Source organism: Eleutherodactylus coqui, chromosome 3 (assembly GCF_035609145.1).
Source record: "Eleutherodactylus coqui strain aEleCoq1 chromosome 3, aEleCoq1.hap1, whole genome shotgun sequence".
Classification (NCBI taxonomy): Eukaryota; Metazoa; Chordata; class Amphibia; order Anura; family Eleutherodactylidae; genus Eleutherodactylus; species Eleutherodactylus coqui.
In genome coordinates, this window is record NC_089839.1 from 145,166,802 (window position 1) to 145,188,905 (window position 22,104).

General features: G+C 43.3%; 1 protein-coding gene across 1 annotated transcript in view; it reads right to left on the reverse strand.

Moving 5' to 3' along the window:
* The window catches only part of LOC136621040 (40-kDa huntingtin-associated protein-like), a 43,137-nt gene that overhangs the window by 13,390 nt on the left and 7,643 nt on the right, over nt 1-22,104 (reverse strand). Inside the window, exons 4-8 of the mRNA XM_066596224.1 lie at nt 17,614-17,773; nt 14,856-14,924; nt 9,052-9,172; nt 7,233-7,325; nt 6,078-6,142 (exon numbers count right to left, since the gene is read on the reverse strand). Of these exons, the coding sequence (XP_066452321.1) occupies nt 6,078-6,142; nt 7,233-7,325; nt 9,052-9,172; nt 14,856-14,924; nt 17,614-17,773 (508 nt within the window). The remainder of the gene's footprint in view (nt 1-6,077; nt 6,143-7,232; nt 7,326-9,051; nt 9,173-14,855; nt 14,925-17,613; nt 17,774-22,104) is intronic.

Here is a 22,104-nt window from a genome sequence, read left to right on the forward strand (position 1 = left end):
ATTGATCTGGATACTGATACCACGTGCAGTTAGGTAAGAGGCAACAGGTCGTAAAACGGACTTATCCTGACGAAAAAAAATGGCCAAAGAAAAGTTCACCTAATAGAGCTGCCAGCTCTGAGACAAAGCTACCAATTTATCTGGGTGTATGAATATATATAGTTCACAGGCCTGTGTGAGAGAATGTACTACTGGGAAGGCCAATATGAGAATGGGCAATTGAGAAACATGCCTTGAGAAGACCATTAGCACTAGCATACTCATACTGTGATGATGGTCACGGCATTCACCTTCTGCGCGAAGTGTATGGGTTTTTGAAGAACTCTAACCTTAGAAACGGGTGGCTCTCTGGGTTGTCCACTAGGGTCAGCCCTTTACCAAGATGTAATTGATTCTAACTAGCCGCATGAAAATGTGACATCACAGCAAGATCACACGAAGTATGTGAATTTCGCTGGTCCCTTTGTGGAAATATCAGTAGTAGAGAGGGTAGAGCAGTCAGAATTGAGAGCAGTACAAGTGTATACTGTTTCATGGTCTGCTTTAAGCAATACCACAGGAGGGAACAGCAGCGAGCTTCTGGATCCGTCGCGATTTGTATCCAGGACAGCGCTATGTAAAGCGTAGTCTACACACTGGATCTGATATGTGATAAAGGAAAACTCTTACTACCAGTGGTTCTCAGCCATACTGGTTGCAGAGAACCTGAAGCAATCGAGAGGAAGTCCTTTAAGTATTACTTGAAAAACGGCATTTGCATCCTGGGATTTTAACTCCAGGGAGTATGTCCATGGATGCCTGTGATAGCAGGCTAAGAGTCTACCATATCTGGGAAGTTTAGAAGAAATGGAAACAAACTTATCTTGGGGTAATTTGCTTAGGTACTCCAGCAATTGCTCTGCTGACGCAATTCACCAATCACGCTATTTTGAAGGAAGGCGCGTCAGCCGTATAGAGAGTATAGCGTTTCCTCAAACGGGACACTAGAAGATGTACTACTGGCGGGGACAACCACGGGTTGTTAGTATGTCGACTGGGAAAAAGGATGCAGGACATCCCAACTCATCGGTTTAGCGAAGCATTTGCCGGACAGGCTCCACTGTTGGGCCAGAGCTCTCCGCATTGTACCTGCGGAGGAATCATCCTTGAAGAACGCTCTGGTAGCGTATTAGGAGGCTGATTTTAATTTACAGAGTACGCCTTACGGCAACAGTCGGCTATCCACAATAGTGGAATAGTTTGTTGCCTATTCTGCAGCCAAATCATGGTCAGCAGGGAATTCCGTGTCAACAGTTACTATTCATGCAGCAAAGAGTGAACCACATTGAAACGGCTGACTGAACTAGCTATCCAGTCTTTCTAGAATGCACCAGATGCCGTTTTGGTTCCAAGACCGCCTGCAAGAGGGATCAGGCTCATACTGGCTCAAAATCTAAGAGGGCTGACCAGAGGAGTGCCAGTAGACGGATCCACGGCCACCTGCCTCCCTGTCGGAGGACTAAACCCCGAACTTACCACTACACTTAGAGTAAGCATGTTCGTTAGACAAGATATTCTCTGACTGGACGTAAATCTCATATTGTGGCGAGAGCACACATAGTATGCAGCTCTGAACGGCCCCAGCCTGCATATCATAATCAAAGATCGCGCAAAGGCTACCTGCAAGGAAACTGTTGGCATGCAATTATAGGGGAGCTAGCAATTACGTAAGGCTCACCCGGTCCGGAGCAGAGAGGAGGAGCGATGTGTCCCCAGAATTCCTGTGCATTGTAGTCTTTCCATATTGAAGGTACTACATGTTTCAGCAAGCCCAGAGTAATGCTGACAAATAGTTCAAACAAGATTGTTTGTAAGACAAGATGATTTCTGCCGGATGTAAATCTTGTATTGTAGCGAGAGCGCACATAGTATGTGGCCCTGGACGGCTCCTGTGCACGTTTCATCCTGGAATCAGACATCGCGCTAGGCTGCCTGAAGGGAACCGCATGGGGGGTATTAACAGGGGGACTAGACAAGGCTCCCCAGATTCGGAGAGGAAATGAGGAGTGATGTGTCCAGAGAACTCCTGTGTATAGTACTCTTTCCAGTATGGAAGGTACCACAGGTCTCAGCAAGCCCAGATCCATGCTGAGGTTGATAGGACAGGGTGGAGGCGGGCCTATGTTGAGTAGGAATTAGGGCCCAATAACATTTGGGTGGGCAAGGACGGGCTGTGCATAGATTGGACAGTAGTCCTTCATAGTGTAGGCCTTGCAACACATAGGCCGCCTCTCAGCCACAGCACCGGCCATATAGGACCTTACACGCGTGAAACATCGGTTGCCTTGCAGACCACATCAGGGCCTACTCGCGCAGCAACATAACACAGTCCACGCAGCGGCTGGCACGAATTCAGGGAGGCCGGGACAGTCAAGCGGTCTGCCTATCATGTCGCCTGGCGACAAAATACAGTAAAAGATGTCAGCAGTAAAAAATGCGAGAGCAGGACAGCCCAGGCGGCAAAAAGCACCGGGCGCCAAAATACACGTCACATTGTGGCCGGCACAAACAAGGCCGCATAAACACCAAAAAAAATGCATGGCAGGCACAGTGGCACAGGATGAGACTCCTGTTACAAGGGCATGGCAGAAAGGAGAGATGTACTCACTTATTTACTTACCTACTCTGCCGGGTGTAATGATGCTGGGGAATGCTCCCTCCTAACCAGCACTGAACCCCATCTACTCATCGACCTACGGAGAGGGGGAGTGTTCCAGGATGGGGAACCCTGTGGCTGGCAGGTCACTATCAAGCAGAGTTGATGTGCCTACTATTTTTCTTGGAGGGAAGACAACGTGCTGTCTGCCCTCCTCATGGGGGAACAGGGGGAGTCCACATCCATGTGGCCCTGAAGATCGTTGAGATTGAAGAGGTCTGCCTCCTGCAGACAATAAGCTGAAAACCAAGTAGCTTGGTGCCTGCAGGAGGAGTATAACTAGGAGGAGGAGTCAACACTTTTCTGCTTAGTATCGCCTTCTAGCGGCAGAAGCTATACCCATGGTCTTTAGCTGTGTTCCCCAATGATACAGAGGAAAAATACAACTCGTCCTGGAAAAAAACAACAAGCCCTCAGACATCTGCGCCAATGAATAAATAAAAGATTTAGGCTGTTTCAAAAGTGGGGAGGAAAAACCTAAAAAGGGAAAAAAAAGGCCGCATGCTTAATGGGTTTATATTAAAAAAAAAAAAAAAAAGAAAGAAAATTTTTTGGGTATGTGGCGTAACCTCCAGGCCTAATATAATCACACAAGATACATTGTCAACATCCAGATGTGTGTCCCAGCAAATACTGAGAAAGAGTTTCATTAACCTTGAAACGCATATACATGCTGGTTTTAATCAATAAGGCGAGAAGTTTGGCAATAACTAATCTCACGTAATTATATTACAACTAGAGGTCGCGCCACATACTCAAAGAATTTTCTTTATTCGGGTATGACGGGATCTGGGGTGAGCTGCACCTTCTATTCATGGAAAATCCTGCCCTGGGTTTTTAAATATGGAAAACTAATCCCTACCTACCTTTCTCCAAAAAGAGGACATGGTTTCCTACTTCCATAGTCTACTGGGGTCGTTCCACCAGTTTTTCTCTACTGTTCTACTTTAATATTAAGTTTGTAACTCCTGCATAAGATTCCAGCACTATAACCATTCCTCTGCTCAGACAGCAGTGCTCCCCAAGATAACTGAATACGACACGCCTTCAGATAAGGGGGCCATGTTCATTTTCAGAATAAACATATCTTTTCAGCACAAGCCACGTATATGTACATATGTATACTTGTGTACATGAGGAACAACAGCATTCCTGAGCATTATAGGACTTGATTCCTGCATTTACAGTTGTAAGTAGCATTTAGTGAGCCCTTTGCAATTAGGCCGAATGCCCATGGACGAATAATCACGGCGGGATTTGAGGTCAGACACCTGCTGCGAATCCCGCAGCAATAGCCGTCCGTAGACATACTATGTTAACAGATTCTTCCCTGCCCAGAAGCGGAAAATCAACTGTGATTTTCCGCTCGCGGGGGACAATTGCAGCAATGGAAGCCGTCCGTCACGCGATACTGCGCATTGTGAACACAGCGGAAGTATCGTGGGAAATCGAGTCATCGCACAGCATCGGCACATCATGCACTGCACATGCGCGCCAGCAGAGACTCTCGCCGCGGATCCGGAGAGTATGTGCTTTCTGGGGGGGCGCCGGGTCTGATTTTGCTGCGACATTTTGCAGGCGGAATCCGACTCAGCCGTGGGCAAGAGGCCCAAGATTTTTGCAATGATAACTAATAAAATATCTGTTAGTTTACATTGTGTTTGTATAGAATTGTGACTTAGATATCAAAGCGGTTGTATCGTTTATGTCTTATTGAGCACATTGAGTAAACATCCCCTTTTGGTTTAATGCACACGGGTGTATTTGTACTGCAGGATGTGAAGCTCTGGATCCTGCAGCAAATACAGCCCATAGGACATGCATTGAAAAATGCATTTCCATGCCCAGGAGTGGAAATCAACTGCGATATTCCGCTTGGGGGATGGAAACAGCAGTATGTCCTATTTTAGTGTGAGCCTCGCACCGCTGACGCACTGGCTCTGCACTGTGCATGTTTGGCTGTGGGCCAGCCAGCACATCCACAGCGCAGAGTGAAGATGTCAGAGGTTACTGCAGGGGCACAGTGTCGCATCCTGCTGTGAGGATCTCGCAGTCGAAATCCGACCCAGCCGTCTGCATTTGGCCTTTTGCAGCAATCATCTCCGCCAAACTTTTCTTGCAGCTGAAAATAAAATTTGTAGAATGTTGAGGGGGAATTCCGGACCCTTCCTCACTGCCGGCTCCATGCCAAAATTGTCTTTTTGATCATTTTTTATTGCTGTTTATGGGAGGCCAGTTGAACAGTTGTTCTATGCATTGTTTTTGGCTTTCTGTTATGGCATTCACTGTGCAGGATAAAGTACCAATTTTATAGTACAGGTCATTCATGTGGTGACAATTTCTGCATAGCTTTTTATCCCCCTAAAACAATGGGGGTATTTTACTAAGCCCAGCTTAGTATAGTTTTCCCAGGCGCTATTAATACATAAAGAGGTGCAATCCTCTTCATGTATTACGCACATCCTCCCCACTTCATGCGCCTTCAGGAGTGTATGCCAGCGTGACCATCATGGGCAGAGCTTGCTTGCTGCGCTTTCTCACATCTTACTTCCCATAGTGTTAATGGCCAAAAAATAATCAATCCCTAATGTGAATAATTCTGACTCCATAGCTGGGAGTGTCGCGGCACCCCAGTTGGGAATCACTGGCCTACAATAAATTTTTCAATGCTTCTGCATTGCAATGTATTATTGCCTGTTTGGGGTTTTACTGGGAGGAAACCTATCAGGTCCTGAGTGTACATGGCAGACCAGGTGACCTTGGCAACCCCATTGATGAGCTAAGAACTGTAAAACCCCTTTGGTGCCATAGTCAGTAGAGATGATAGCATCTGAGGGGGTTAAACAACTAGGATCAGAGTTACTTGTTAGGATACAGCGTCTTGAGAAAGACAGCCTGAATTAGAATGCTAACAAAAAAATCTTTTCATTGTTCTTTCTGTGCCACGTTTTTGGTTCCAACCTTAAAGATACTCTGTTACCTATATTTGGCACTATAAGCTAAGTTTACGGGCTGAAAGTAGGTGACTCGTGGTTGTAAATATTATACTTGCCTTCCCCCGGTGTAAGAGCTGAAAGACGCCGCTCAATCCATTGCTAAGTAGTCTGCACATTTTAATTGTATAATGGCCAGACTACTTAGCAGCACCAATAATTCACTGCAGCAGCACAGGCCACCTACTTTCATCCCATAAGCCTAGCTTACAGGGCTAAAAGTAGGTAACAGATTCCATTTATGTTCAATAGAGCATCATGCAAAGAAGGAATTTCAAAAATATAGCACAAATACATGGCAAAATGAGATAGGAGCAATATAAAGACCATAGTCATTACATGCAGGAGTAAAGAGTCAACAATCCTATATTTGATTTTAGGGAATGTACCTGCAGCAGCATAAGGAGAAGGACCCGGGAGACTTCACATTTTACAATAACGTCCAAGAATGCTCCTGGAACGAAGACATAGACCACTTTTACCATAAAACAGGATATACTCCAATTTATCATTCCCTCCTGATAAAGCAAGATGTCCTTGTGCTCACATTGGTCCAGCTCTAGTAACAAAACTTTCACCACCCACTGACTCTTTCGCTTCCCCATTAGTCACAGTAGCCCCACCATCACCATAGTCACCACAAATCCCGTCTCAATACACTAGCAGTAAAACCATTTGTTGAACAGCACAATCACTTCATACACAAAGATTGATAGTTTTTCACGTGATTTTATCTTGCATATATCTTTTTGGGAGCTATGGGGATTAGGGGGTGTGATTTTGGTGGTGGAGAAGATGAGGTGGTCAGCACACGGTGGTGTATAAAAGGCACTAGGGTTTGTACATGTGCTTTGCTTGTCTTCTACCTTTGGCCCGATATGGATGTCTGTGGCTGAAATACATGTTGCATTTTAAAAGGAAGAGATGAATACAGATAACTTTTAACTTCCTGTATGTTTCAGATGCCTCGGAACCTCTTGCACCACTTGAAGCCTGTGGCTTTGTGGAAAGAGCACACAAAAAAGCAACAAGTGGGGTATAAGCCTACAACAATTTTTTGGAACAAATCTCTCTTTCTAGTAGTCCCAGCAGTCTATTTCTTCATCCAGCAGTTACAGTAATCACCGCCGCTACAGTAGTAGCCACGCACTGCCCCTTTCAAGAGTAGTCACAACAGAGCTATATCCCCCCATGTACTAACCTTCAGCACACGCTCAGACTAAAACATGACGACCCTTTTCCAGTAACGTTGCATACATTTAAAAAGTAGTAAAAACTTTTTGCTGTATTACTAAAAGCCCATCTTATGATCACATTGTATTTAATGTCATACTGAGCAAACATTTCACCCCAAAACACAGCTGTAATGCAATCTATACACCATGTATATACATGCATGTACATTATTACGGTTGCAGACGTCTGCCAGTGACTCAAGATTGTAAAAAAATAAAAATATCCAAACAATGTAGGGTCTCGGGGGGGGGGGGGGGGGGGGTGTCAGTTCTACGTTTCTTTCTCTGTATATCTAGCATTGTTCTTACCTACTGGCACATTGTTTCCCGGTGTGTGAAGACCCTTCTCCTGGGCCAAAAGCTGCATCTCTGTGAACACCGCAAGAGCTCCATCATAATCTCCTGCGCAAAAGATGGGTGAAAAACAGTGCAATTCAGTAAAAGTAAATAAGCAGACTAATTAAATATACTAGTCAGTCTCTCTCTCTCACTAAAGGGAGTTGCATGCATAGCTGTTCCATAATATATACAGATTATCAGAACCGTCTGCGTTCACCGTAGGACAAAACGCGTTACTATGATAGATCGCACTTTAATGGACGCAGCGATACCAAATGTGTTTCTGTTTTTTATTGTTTTGATTTTATTAGAAACATGGGAAAAGGGGTTTTCTTAAACTTTTACTTCCTTTTGTTTTTACTAATAATTAGTGGGGGGTTTTTTTAACTCACTTTTACATTTTTTGTCTATAAGCCCTCAAAGGGGACTTGAGCTTGTGATCATTTGCTCACTCATGCTGCATAATGTAATACCGCAGTAATACATTAACTTTTGTTTTTGATGCTTTTACAAGGTGACAAAGTTTGAGTTAAAAAAAAAAAGATTGGGCTTGTTCAAATAAAAATTTACAAGAGGGAATTTCTTTACTGTAGAACGCCTCGCCCCACGTATCAGGCGTCCGGGAGCACCTGAATGGGCAGTGTGCTGCAGAGTTCATAAAACTACAGGTGCGAGGTGCTTGTTGACCACAGGGGGTTTTACTGGCAGAACAATCGTAAAGGAGGTTTATTTGTAAGAACCATGCAGCAAATAACCACATTGCACACCGTGGAAGTTCATGATAAAACATGTGCAATTATACCACATGTTTTCTGACCAGAAATTAAAAGAACGTATCAATATCTTTTATCTTCTGGATTTATACCTATGAAAAAAAAAGTGTGAAAAATGAGACACTTTGCCAAAGAAGTTTAGTAGTGTTGGCACTTTTACTATGGCTTTTAAAGAAGAAACAAAAGTAATCATATACTGTACATGTGGATCAGGTGCCACTTTCACAGAGTACGTTGACTTTTGACAAGGAGGCTAGGACACAAAGTCAACAATTAAGATATGTAATATACTGTATATACTCAAGTATAAGCCTAGTTTTTCAGCACATTTTTTTGTGCTGAAAAAGCCCCTCTCGGCTTATACTCGAGTCAGGGAAGGCTTAAAAAAAAAAAACCTCCATACTCACCTCCCAGCAAGCGTCTGTGTCTCCGGTGGCGGTGCGGCAGGCTGTCATACCCCGCCGTCCTCTTTGCTCGGCTCTGTCATCCCCCGTCGTCAGCGCTGTGTAAGTAAGAGCTGTGATTGGATCGAGCGTCAGCCAATCACAGTCGGTGCTCGATTATTCACAGCCAATCAAGCTGCTCTAGAATTCTCCCCGCTGTCATCTCACTGCTCAGCTTTCAAATCCTCTGTCGTCAGTGCTGTGTAAGTAAGCGCTGTGATTGTATCGAGTGCCGGCTGTGATTTGCTGGCGCTCAATCCAATCACAGTGCTTACTTACACAGCACTGACAGAGCCAAGCAGAGAGGACGGCGGGGGATGACAGTGGGGAGAATTCAAGCAGCTTGTCACACAGACGCCGGCTGGGAGGTGAGTATGGAGGTTTTTTTTTTACCTAGTGTATACTCGAGCATAGCTCGGCTTATACTTGAGTCAATAAGTTTTCCCAGTTTTTTGTGGTGGAACTTATTGTCTCGGCTTATACTCAGGTCGGCTAATACTTGAGTATATACAGTAAATAATACTAAATTAATAACCAATGTTACAGGTAACACTTCACCTAGCAGTTACTCACGTGTCATGATCTTACAAGACGCTACGTATCCTAGAGACAGAAGGCATTCAATTGGAACTTGTGTTTGTAACTCTGCTGCACGTTGAAAGTAAACTAAGGCTTCACCAAGTTTGTTCATATCCTGGATCATTAAATGAAAAACATAGTGGGCTTCAGATTTTAGCAAATTTGAAAAACAAAATTTGTTTTTATTAGTGAAAAAATACAATTTTTTCCATCTACATTTTCTTTACAAATAAAGACATTTTCACATGAGATCTATAAATAAGTGAATCCATTCTATCTTTAGAAGAGTTCCTCATAGTTACCAATAGAAAAAAAAAATTGTACTTCTCGCCCATATCATTGGTGGACACAGCTGATGACCTTGGCATAGCTACTGCCACTAGGGGGTGACACTAAGCAGAGAAGCTAGCCATACCTCTTTGCATGCACAAAGCTAAATAGTTTGTATGCAAGCAGTAGGAGCTGCCAAATAAGATACAAAAACAACAGTCAATATGACAACATGGTAACAAAACTATACAAAATTGTAGCAACATGTGCAACTGTATAGAAGTCTTCCAACAAGGCGGAATATATCAGTAAAAATACTAACACCAGCATGGGTGGGTGCTGTGTCGACAGCCCAATGAACGAGGCAAGAAAGATTTGCGGTGACTACAAAAATCTTGATTTCATGTTTGTATCATTGGGAGACACATCTCAAGACCTTGGGATGTTCCAGTGCAGTTCCTTGAGGGTGGGAAAATATGGAAGGACACATGCAGTCAGTTTATAGCCGTTTGTAAAACTCTCCAACTGAGGGAGGCGTCTGCACTTGCAAAACTATCTACCCAGTAAAACTTTAAAAAGTATGCAAAGAGGTCCAATTAGTGGCTTTACACACCCACATAGCGGAAGTTCTGTTATGTATTAACCACGAGGAACCCATTGCCCGAGTAGAATGCGCCGTAATGCAAAATGGAGGCGTTACGCTGCATCCTGCAAGCCATACCCCACAAGGTGGTTGACTTGAATTGATGAGATTCAAGCAGATGACAAAGAGGAGAAATTGCTGATGCGCTGGATACATGAAGACAGGCATCCTTGATGGTGATGGACGACAGGGACTCCTGCAGTTCCATGGAGGCAATTACCGATCTTAATGACTCAAAGTGAAAATGTCAAGACTTTCACATACTGATTCAGCTTCTTCAGATCCAGAACTGGCCTGACAGAACTTTTCTTCTTGGGTACCATGAAACGATTTGAATAGAAACCTGCATAATGCTGAGAAGGAGGCACAGCAACAATGATGCCTTGAGAGGACAGGTTGTCTATTGCCCAAAGAAAAGCTCTGGCCTTTGAAGGAGACCTTGCAATTCTGGAAATGAAAAAAACTTATCTAGAGGTGGAGTCGAAAATTCTATGGCATGAAGACACGATTTCCCAAACCCAGGCGCCTGAAACACAGGTGAACCAAGTTTCCCAGAATGGATCGGATGGGGCCACCCTTCATGTGCAAGATTTCGTGGTAGCAGCTTTGAAGATCTGAGAATGGGGACACCGGGATGATCTCAGTTCAATAAAGGACCTTCGCTTCTGTTCCTAAGTGGCCTTTTATCTATCCGAATTTCAGGGTCTGGAGCAGCGAAAGGAACAAAAATGGTTCTTTTCTTTTGCAATGCTCTGTTTTGTGGTAGCTGAGAACTCTTACCACCAGTAGCCTCTGAGATGATTTCATGACGTCTATTTCCGAAATGTCTTGAGCCAACAAAAAGAAGACCTGTTAAGGCCTTCTTAGAGGAAGGATCTGTGTCCGAGAATTTAAGCCACAGATTGCGGTGTGTGGTTACCAACACGGCACTTCTCTGCTTAGTGTCCACCTCCTTATGGCAATAGCTATACCAAGGTCTTCAGCAATGTCCCCCAGTGATACGGACGAGAAAGTAAGACTTCACTTATGCAAGTAATAGTGTAGCTATTCCTACAGCCATGTTAATTATCTTTATACTTCAAACACACAACTGCAAGGAGCTGTCAGAAAGATTTTGCTCTCGTAATGCGGCAACACGAAAATGAAATCTTTTCAAACACATGATTATATTGTGCAAAAATAGTAAAACAGACAAATTATAAATATTTGGTATTGTCATTTTATTGCTATTTAGGAGCATCTGATCCATTATCTACTAGTATACTTGATTATATACCACCTAAATAGACCCACTAACTTTAGAGGTGTTCCAATTCAATTTAATGTCTTCTGTGGAACATTAAATATGCCCTGCTTCCTGAAAGTCAAAAGTCAAAGTATGTTCCAGATGACTGAATTCGGTCAACGGCTTTCATACAGACAGAAAAGTCAATGGAAATTGCAAGCCCCCAAAAGAGGCTTGCAATTCATTCAGATCGCTCCATCAGGTAGAAGTTGCAACAGCCATAAGATGATTCATTAGGGGTCTGACAGCTAGAATCCTCCTTAATCACATTATCGGGAGTCCCGAGTCAGCAGGGGTTCCAGTTGTGGGGGTCCGGTGATCATTTACCACCTATCCTGTGGCCAGGCGAGAAATGTTGTTCATGGGATATTTCTTTATGACAGTCTGATTTTGCACCTTAAAGGGAACCAGTCATGTCCCCACAAAAGTTAGGAGACATGACAGGGAGGCAGAGAATGCATGTTTTATACCCATGCACTCCAGAGCAGTCACAGTACAAATTCTGATTCTTTTCAGAGTTCTGTACGCATGCTCCTATACGAGTCTATGGGAAAGTGCACACATGGGACTGAGAGTGTCAGATTCTCGTGCCGTGTGTTGACTTCACTGGGTGACAGCACTGGATTGCGGAAGCGGGCGAGTATAAAAAAATAAATAAATACACCATCAGGCTCCGTATCACATCCCCTAACAGCATCACACTGTAGTTTATACTGCTGTGTGGACTTGACAGGTTCCCTTTAATGTCCAAGTGATGTTGTACGCTTTTCTATCATTATATTCCAAGAGTCAGAACTTTCTTATTTACACCTGGATAATGTTGTACAAGAAGCTTGTTTTGCGTTTTTTTTTAATGGCACCCTCTGGAGTTTATAGCGTTTGTGGAAGGGGAAAAAATGAAAAACCCCAATTCTTGACAATTTTTTTTCCCCACAGCATTAATTTGTGCGGGATATCACGAACCCCACACAGGCCCTACCTTCCATTCTACAAGAATTCGACAATTACAATTGGGTTAGTACGTTCAAGATAAACTGCGCAAGTCCAAAATTCTGAATATAACGCTCCCATCTGCGGATGTCAAACAACTTAAGCCCCTTTGTCCTTTGAACTGTCGGAAAGACCACATAAGATACCTGGAAGTTACACTATCGACCGACCCTGAACAACTATATGATCTACACTATAAACCTATATACTCCTCTCTAGTGAAAGACCTAGAAAGATGGCGGCGCCTGGTAACTCTCTCATTGTTTGGCAGAATTAACACTATCAAGATGAAGCTTCTGTATCTCTTCCAAACTCTGCCCATTCAGATCCCGCAACATTATTTTCTAAAACTGTGAAGGGTGCTGGCACATTTTGTATGGGGAGTGTCTAAGCCCCGTCTGAGCTACAATCTCCTTACCCATTGGAAGGAGAGGGGAGGGGGTGCGGGCTTGCCAGACATGCTCCTCTATTACAGATCTGCAGACTGTAAGACCGTTCTGGACCTCATGCATAAAGGGTCCTCCAAGCTATGGGTCGAACTAGAGCAAACATCCACCCCTTGTCAGGTCCAGGGACTTTTCTGGCTTAAGGGAGGCTTGCGGCGGCGTGGCATTAAGGTATTGCCCTTCCTGGATTCTCTTTTGAGGACTGGGGATGGCTTTGAGCAGCGAGGCGGACTGGTAACCATTTCCAGCCCATGGACTCCTCGTGGAGAACCCGGACTTCCCCTTTGGAGACGTGAGACTACCGCTTTTCAATAGACTGGGAACCGATGTCCCTAGAGTTCGTGATCTTATACAGGAGGATGAAATTAAACCATTGATCACACTTTTGGGAGACGGCGGACCCATGGAAAGTGCGTGGTTCCAATACTTACAAATATGCCACTTTTTATGAGCTCAGGGATCAATCTCGGAACTGAACATTCCTTCCACGCCCTTTGAAGAGTTCTGCGCTACTCCCCGGACTCGAGGGGTGAGATCTCCGCAGTGTATAGTATACTGGCAGCTGGGGAGGTTTGGGACTCTGATTTAGGGTTCCAGGGATCATGGGAAAACGAGCTAGGTCGATCCCTGACAGATGACGACTGGACCAATTCCTTAGCTTAACACAGAAGATGCCAGTCTCGGGTAGACATCATGAGCTGAACTACAAGCCCGTCACAAGGTGGTACGGCACCCTGACCTGTCTGGCCAGAATGTACTCGGGTTCTTCCGACATGTGTTGAAGGTGCATGGGAGAGGTGGGCAAGTATATACACATCTGGTGGTCCTGTCCCCGGATTTAGGGTTTGTGGTCAGAGTTAACGCTCCTATAGAATATCCTGAGACGGAGTTCCTTAGTACTCACCCCTGAGATTGCCTTATCGATCTTACCGGGATATATCGCTGCTAGCAAGAAAGAGATTTTCAGATTCTTTCTTTTGGCTAGGAGGATGGTAATCCCCTGACTCTGGGGGTCCCAGGTTACCTCGACACAGTTGAACTGGGCAACAGCCTTAGACGAAATTAATTAGTTACATGGAACAGCTGCGGGCTAGGGATGATAATGATAAATATGCGGCTTTTCACGCCACGTGGGAGGGCTGGATGATGTTTCGTATGTCCACGAGGTTTGATCAGTGGCTGGTGAAGGGGATTTTGCCTACCTAACAGAATGACAGGGTTTTTGTTGCTGGAGTTGGTCTGAGGCATACTCTCTTTACCTGCACCTCTCTCACCTCGTCTCTGTCACTTCTTTACTCCTATTATGCTCTCCCCTCACCCCATTTCCCCAACACTTCTTGGGGTCGTAGCACACCCCTAATCTCCCTCTCGTCTATATCCACCTTTTGTTTCCTCTGTCTTGCCCCTCTACAGGGACTGCTCTGTGGAGATCTTCTCCTTAAAATTAAAACGTCTTCACAATTGACTTATATGATTTAATTACGTATAGTAGTTTATCTTTTCGATTGTTTTTTTCCTAGTTGCCTAGTTTATGGTTACAAAATAGATCACAGAGACTGTATTAAAGGCTATTATTAAATTATTCAGGGTACAGTTTATTTCAATTGTTCCTACTGTATTGATTATAGTACTCTTTATGGCAATTATACCAGCTTGAGGCTATTGTCAGCCTATCTGTATGTTATGAACAAAGTCTCTAATAAAAACACATTTTTGACTCTAAAAAGTTAAACAGCTGGAATCAGAGAATTCTCCAGCTTTCACCAGACAATGGAACTCCTGCTCTTCCTTCATGAGATTCCCATGCGGGACTGAAACTACCGTGCTTTAAAAAGGCATAGAGGTATATTTAGAGCCCTTAAGTAACCACTGTAAAAAGGCTTATGGGCAGGCACTAAGGGGTTAAACAATTAAAAAGTTATGAAGTACCTCGCTGACTCAATTACAGGCTCCTGTTGAAGTTTTTGTCATTTTGACAGCAAGAACACCACTGCCTGCTGCACAATTCCCACCATCAAACTGACAAAAACCCAGTTGGAAAATACCATGCAGATGTAAACTTAGCCTTAAATAGTGACCAAAAATAAGTTCATAAAGATAAAAAAAAAAAAAAAATAATAAGTTTCATCAGTGTAAAAAAATAAGATTCTCCATTATGAAATACCTTAAGAGAATTCCCCAGTTCTAAACATAAACTGGCGGCCATGACAGGCTGATTCAGTTCGATGTAAACCTAAAAAAAAAAAGAAGCCAATGAATTTATTTTATTAATGTATCAAACACAAAGAAATACCGGCCACTGCACAGAATAAAGCACTATCATTTTCATAGGGTGGCCCTATTATTGGACATGAGGGATGGGCTCCCTTAAATGGTAAATTAAAAGCACGATTATAGAAAATGCACGAAAGAAAACCAAATATTCCAGCAATTCCTTCATCCCATTTCCTTTGATCTTTCTTTTTAGTTATTTTGTTTTAATTCTGATAGGATATAAAATATTTTCTGTGTGTTCCGTTAGTGCAGTCCTGTCGCCCTTCCTCCAAGTCCTCTGTAACTGCAGGACAACTGACGGCAGGAGGAGCCTTGGCTCTGTGCGGCCCACAGTAAGATAAAGACAATGCAGCATTCCCGTCTTGGGCCTTCGTGGCATATCCACACGATCCATCTCTAGGGTCTGCATCCATCTTGCATACTGCCTCCTGCAATCCCACCTGGGTTCATCTCTGCTGACTGAGGTGGCCAGGATTATAGAAACAGACGAATCGGACATTTCCCAGTTTCCCTAACTCCCACGGAAATTATTAAGAGTTGTGTGAATAGCGTAGCAGAGCGACCCATGCCATTACCGCATCTCAGAAGTTACGGAAACAATATCGCTCAGTGTTGCACTGTTAACTCTGCTCCCTTGCACCTATATGGGAATGAGAAAACCAGCGTAGAATAACCACAGCTCAACTATTTCCATTATCTCATTCACCGGTGGCAATGACTTATAGGCAGGTATTCCCATCTCAGCAATCACTGGTTAAAAATGGGAATACACCTGTAAGCCATGCACCATCATCCAGTCTTCAGACAAAAATGGATGCAGGATTTCTATCATTCTGCGCACAGCCTGAGAGCATCTGAGTGTCATTCAAGTGAATGGGACTGAACTGCTATACAATGTACAGTGCTGTGCCTGTGAAGCACAGAAGCGGCCGCAGCAGTCAACCCCCGCAGCTACTTCAAATAGATAAGTGGGGGTGCCGAGCGAGGGGCCTCCACCAATCTGATATTCATCTATCCTGAGAATAGTCTTGGAAAACCTCTTTAAACCCATTTTTGTGAAACTCTACAATCCATCATGGTCTGTCATCCCCTGCCACCTCAACCATTCACTACTTAAATCCTCTAGCATCTCCAGTGTGAACTGGAAGAAGCTACCACTATTCACTCCTATCAAGAGCCACAAAGTCAGTCTCATAAGAATGAATCGAGATGACTTCCAGTCTGCTGAAGGATGTGGCTAGTCATAATGTGGGTCCGGGAGATGACGAGGGAGTGGACTAGAGCAAGTCTTTCATAAATAAAAGGATCAGAGTGTGTTATTTGCCCTAATATATGATGTATGCCAATTGCACCCCAGGAAACGATAACATGTTTCCTGGAGTAGCCCTTTAAACTATTGGATTTCAAGATCAATTACGGATATTCAAGTATTAAAGGGGATGTCCGAGGTATTGAAAAAAAGAAAATATGAGAGCGGCAGCCAATCACTGGTCTCAGTAGTTTTGTGCTATGTACAGCTGAGGCTTGTGATCGGCTACAGAAGTCATTTGAGCTGTTGCTCCCATTTATCATATGGGCCATGTGACCCGGGTCCTACTAACATTCCTTTCTAAGCAGGTTGCTGTTAACATAACACTAGTACACAGATCACGTGTGATCTGCATGCAGAGAAAATATGGGGGTACAGATATACTCTAAAATCACTGTCCAAAAAAAAGCAATCCCCAAAAGTGGAACGGTTTCCCCATATAGTACTGAGTGAGGAAGGTTAACTCCTTGTTTGAAAAGTGTCTCTCTCAGTCTAGCAGCTTTATGTGAGACTACATGCATAGGCACTTAAAAAAGGTTCTAAATCATCAGACTACTTATGCTCACGTAATAGCCTGTGTGTGTGTCTCATCAATCTCGTAATATACTTTCATTGAAAATGTTGTTTTACCACTTTAAATGAAGTTTGAAGTGGCTCCCTTCCAGCTCCTCTGGAGTCTACTGTTGTTAGGTATTGAGCTTCTGTAGTTACTGGGACGTTTCCTTAGCTGTGGGGGAGAGGCTATCTTAACAGTCTGACATATCTGTTTACACGGTCTACAATCTCCACATTTTCTGCCTCTCCTACTGTTGCAGTGTGTGTGTGTGTGTGTATGCACATTATATTGGGGTTACTAACCATGTGGCTAGAATGTCTCTGAATGCCTGACTTTTACAAATGTTCTGCGAAAACAGAGGGATGGACATTCAGATACTGCCTCCATACTGATTGGGAAGTGGGGGGGAAAGAATTACAGGACAGTGAACTACTGGCAGAATGGTAGGCTTGTGACACACCCCTGCCTGAAAGTGGATTGTAAACAGGAGGGCACAAAAAAAAGGGAAGACCACCTTAAAATCAGAACTTAAAGTATGAAAGGAGGTGCAAACAGCAGCAAATGAGTGTGCAAGGAAAGCCAACTCTATTTTAGAAAAAGTGTTGAAAAACCAGGTATGGTTTAATATAGGGAATATCTCCATACAGTACTAGTTCTCAAACTATCAGATCAAGGAACACATATTACATAGCATCCGATGCTTTTGCCCTCGGTTACTGTAAATGAGTTAATTGTATATATTAGAGAACGCCTTTAAATTCAAAGACATTCAGTAGAGCTAACCTTGATGGCAAAACTGTAACAGTTAATAGCAGCCTGCAAATGTTCCTCAAATCCCGGGCATTTTAAACGTTGCGTCTCCTTCTCTTCCTGCAGAAAGAGGCGGGCAGCCTCAGTCAGAGCCATGGCTTCTCCAGGGGCATTGAACAATGTCTGCTCACATCTATAAAATAAACCACAAGTGAAATGTAGCCAATTAAGTTGCTCTGTTAAACATTCTACTGCAGTAATAAATAAGTTTACTGAAAGTAGTGGGAGTGGAAACTACTTGAGAAAACAAATACAAGTTCAAATACAATGAAAGTCTTTAAAAAAAAAATGGAAACCGTAATCAAGGCAAATGATGGGACACAAAACACATGGGGGTAGAGTATTAGATGGATAGAGAAATAACAGCATCATGAAGGACATTATAAAGCAGTACCAAGCAGTGGAGATGTGATTTCAGTAGTTCTAACACAGCAGATCAGTCTCTATTAGGCCTCTTTCACACAACAGTGTTTTGCATCAGTATTTGTGAGCCAAAAAATGGAGTGGTTCCAAAACAGAAGAGGTGGAAATCTTTTAATTACACCTTTTCACCGTTAATGTTGTACTCTTGCTTTTGGCTTACAAATACTGATGCAAACTACTGACCAGAATACTGACCAAAGTAGCTTTAACAGAAGCCACATCTATATGAGTGTCAGAAGGCAGGGAATAGACCGAAGGACCATGGTGCGCTGACATACCAGGCAGAACAGATCTATCAGGCAACAGGTCAACGCGTTTCGGCATCGGAATAGGTCTTTGTCCGGCCAAATAGAATTGGCCCCAAGAGTGTGGGATAGCGTGTAATGTCACAAATCTCACCTCCTACACACAGTTAAATGAATAAAACAGTGGAGAAGACATAAATGAGGAATTACCAAGTTACACATATCTGTTAGACTAATAACAGTGGAAATACATGATACATGGTATTGAACATATATGCTCAGCGTCATTCAATACCAGGTTTCATGTATTTCCATTGTTAATTCACAGCAATCAATTAAGTAGTTGTGACTTGTTAACTCCTCATGTATGTCTCCTCTACGGTTTCAAGCATTAAACTATGTGTAGGATACAACTACACATGCATTATAGCTTCAGTATATATCCCGCCACCATATAATAACATGATAATGAGGCAAGTTATAGGATTCATAACAGATAAACCGGACATTCCAGTCCTTATCATAGGCGACTTTAATTCGGTCATTAACCCTGCACAGGACAGACTAAGGGCAGGAAACGCAAACGAAGAAAGGAACCTGACACCACTAGGTAAACTAATAAACGAGATATCATTGATAGACATATGGAGAACACGGCACCCCACAAACAAACAATACTCCTGCTACTCATCCACATACCAATGCTTATCTAGAATAGACCTAGCGGTAGGGAATATTCAGATATATAGAGATATAACCTCGATAGAATATCTACCAAGAGTTGTTTCTGACCACTCCATCCTACGTCTGGACATACAGCACAGTAACACGGTGAGTCATTCCCAAAAAAGATGGAATCTGAACTCGCACTGGCTAAACATATTAAACAAGGAAATAGTGAAAAAAACACTAGAGGAATACTTCATATTAAATAAGGATACCACAAGTATGACGATTTGCTGGGAGGCCATGAAGGCATATATGAGGGGGGTATACATACAGCAAATCACACAGGCAAAAAAAGGACATAGAGAAAGAGGGCAAAAAATACGAGACAAACTAAAAGAATCAGAAGAAAATTACATAAAAGAGAAAACTACAACAACACTCAACCTATGGAAACAGGCCCAAGAGGCCCTTAATAAATACGTCCTAGAAACGGCAGCCACTAAAAATGGGTTCAGGAAACAGACATATTATGAGGAGGGAGAAAAAACGGGACATATGCTGGCAGTTATAGCCCGAGCACAAACCAGCCCCACATACATCATTGAACTAAAAGACGCACAAGGCGAGATAGTCAGGGACGCAACATCCATAAGAGAGATTGCACGGGAATTTTACTCCTCTCTGTATTCCTCGAAACTGGAAAAAACGGTAGAACAAATCGAGGAATACTTGGCGGATATAAGAACACATAAATTGACGGAGGAACAGAGAGAGTTTCTAGATGCACCAATAGACTTGGAGGAGATGCAAGAGGCAGTAAAAGATATGCAAAATAACAAGGCCCCAGGGGAGGATGGTTTCCCAATAGAATTTTACAAACAACATGCAGACACTTTATTACCACAACTCCTGGAGACATGGGCGGGGGCGGAAAAGGAAGGGGAACTACCACAAACAATGCGAAAAGCAAAAATAATAATTCTGTTAAAACCAGAAAAGGACCCCCTGTTGATGGACTCGTATAGGCCGATATCGCTGTTAAACGCGGATGTCAAAATTATAGCAAAAGTTTTAGCCAAGCGGCTATCACAAGTGGCATCCACCCTGGTGCATCCAGACCAGAGTGGGTTTATACCAGCAAGATCAACGGCAACGAACATCCGTAGAGTATTTCTAAACCTACAAATACCCGTAGATAATACCGGAGACAGAATCATATGCTCACTGGACGCGGCCAAGGCGTTCGATAGCGTTGAGTGGCAATACCTGTGGAAGGTACTAGAAAAAATGGGCTGTGGCCCAATATTTGTGAGACGAGTTAAACTCCTATATGCTAGAGCGGAGGCGGATGTGTCCATCAACGGGGGGTCATCAGAAACATTCCCACTACATAGAGGGACAAGGCAGGGATGCCCACTATCGCCACTCCTGTTTGCACTTGCAATAGAGCCCCTAGCATGCAAAATTCGGTCACACCAGGAAATAGTGGGATTCATAAGAGGAAACATGGAGGAGAAAATCGCTTTGTATGCAGACGACATGTTATTATTTTTAGGGGACAGGGAAAAATCTTTAGAAACCACGATGCAAACAATAAAAGAATTTGGAGCCTTCTCAGGACTCGCTATCAATTGGACCAAATCCGAAATACTATCAATAGACACCCCAGACATGCAAGTTGCCAACAGAGAATTAACCCTGAAATGCACCCCAACAATTAAATATCTGGGAGTTAAAATTACGAAAGAGGTCAGTGAGTACGGGAAAATAAACCTGGAACCACTTATGGAAAAATGGAAACAAAAACTTCACATATGGAAAAAACTACCCATGACAATCATAGGAAGAGTGAATCTTATAAAAATGATATGGATGCCCCAATTACTGTATCTAATACACAACTCCCCACACTGGATAACACAAAAATTTTTCCACAAGGCCAAGGGACTGTTTAGAGAACTCATATGGGGAGGGAAGACACCTAGGATAAAATTAGAACTGCTATACAATTCAAAAGAAAAGGGAGGATTAGCCTTGCCCAATCCGTTCTCGTACTTCATGGCCTCCCAGCTGCAACATCTCAGGGGATGGGAGACAGAAGAAACACACGACGCTAGTTTCAGAATCCTTAAAAATCTCTTTAACGGATCACATTTGTTTGAAACCCTGGAACGTGGAGCGTTTAAAAAAAACGGTCAAAGTGCCCCCACGCTATTATTGATACATAAAATATGGTGGAAGACCAGAAACATGCTTGATATAAAAAACTGCACACAACATACCCCCATATGGAATAACCCGCACCTGCCAGAAATCAACAAGCTAAAAGGATTCCAAGGGTGGAAAGACAGGGGAGTTAGGAGAATGGACCAGATACTGGAGGGGGGGGAACTAAAAACCTTCGAGCAGTTAAGGCAAAACCACGACATCCCCAATAGTGACTTTTACAAATATCTGCAACTTAGACACGCTATACAAGCGGAAAAAAACACGGCGGAAATAACAATGGTAATAAATATAGTAGCGGACATAATAGGAAAAGCCACCACCACAGCGGGGAAAATATCTGTACTATATTCCCATATACAGGACACGGTCAATGCACACAACCCGTTATCAACAAGAGCAAAATGGGAGGCAGACATAGGGCCCATTGAGGAGTCGCACTGGGAGGAAATCCTACAAATGACACCCAAGCTATCTCTGAGCGAATCACACAGAGTCTCACAAATATTTCTAATACACAGAGTGTACCGCACCCCGGCCTTCTTACACAATATAGGAATGAGAACCTCCCCGATATGTGTAAGGTGCAAAACCCACACGGCGGACCTAATCCACATGCTATGGCGATGTCCGAAATTGCACAGATATTGGATGGGAATAAGAAATGCAATTAACGCGGCATTTGGCATACGTATGGACTTTACACCATACGTGTGCATTCTGGGATACATACAGGATCTAACATTAGATGATCATGAAAAACTAGCGGTAGCCAGACTATTGTATATAGCCAGAAAAACAATAGCCCAGCGCTGGTTGGACGAAGAACCACCCACGCTGGGAGAATTCAAAAATAAGGTCAACCAAATTTTACCGTGGGAAAGGAGTATTTACACTAAGC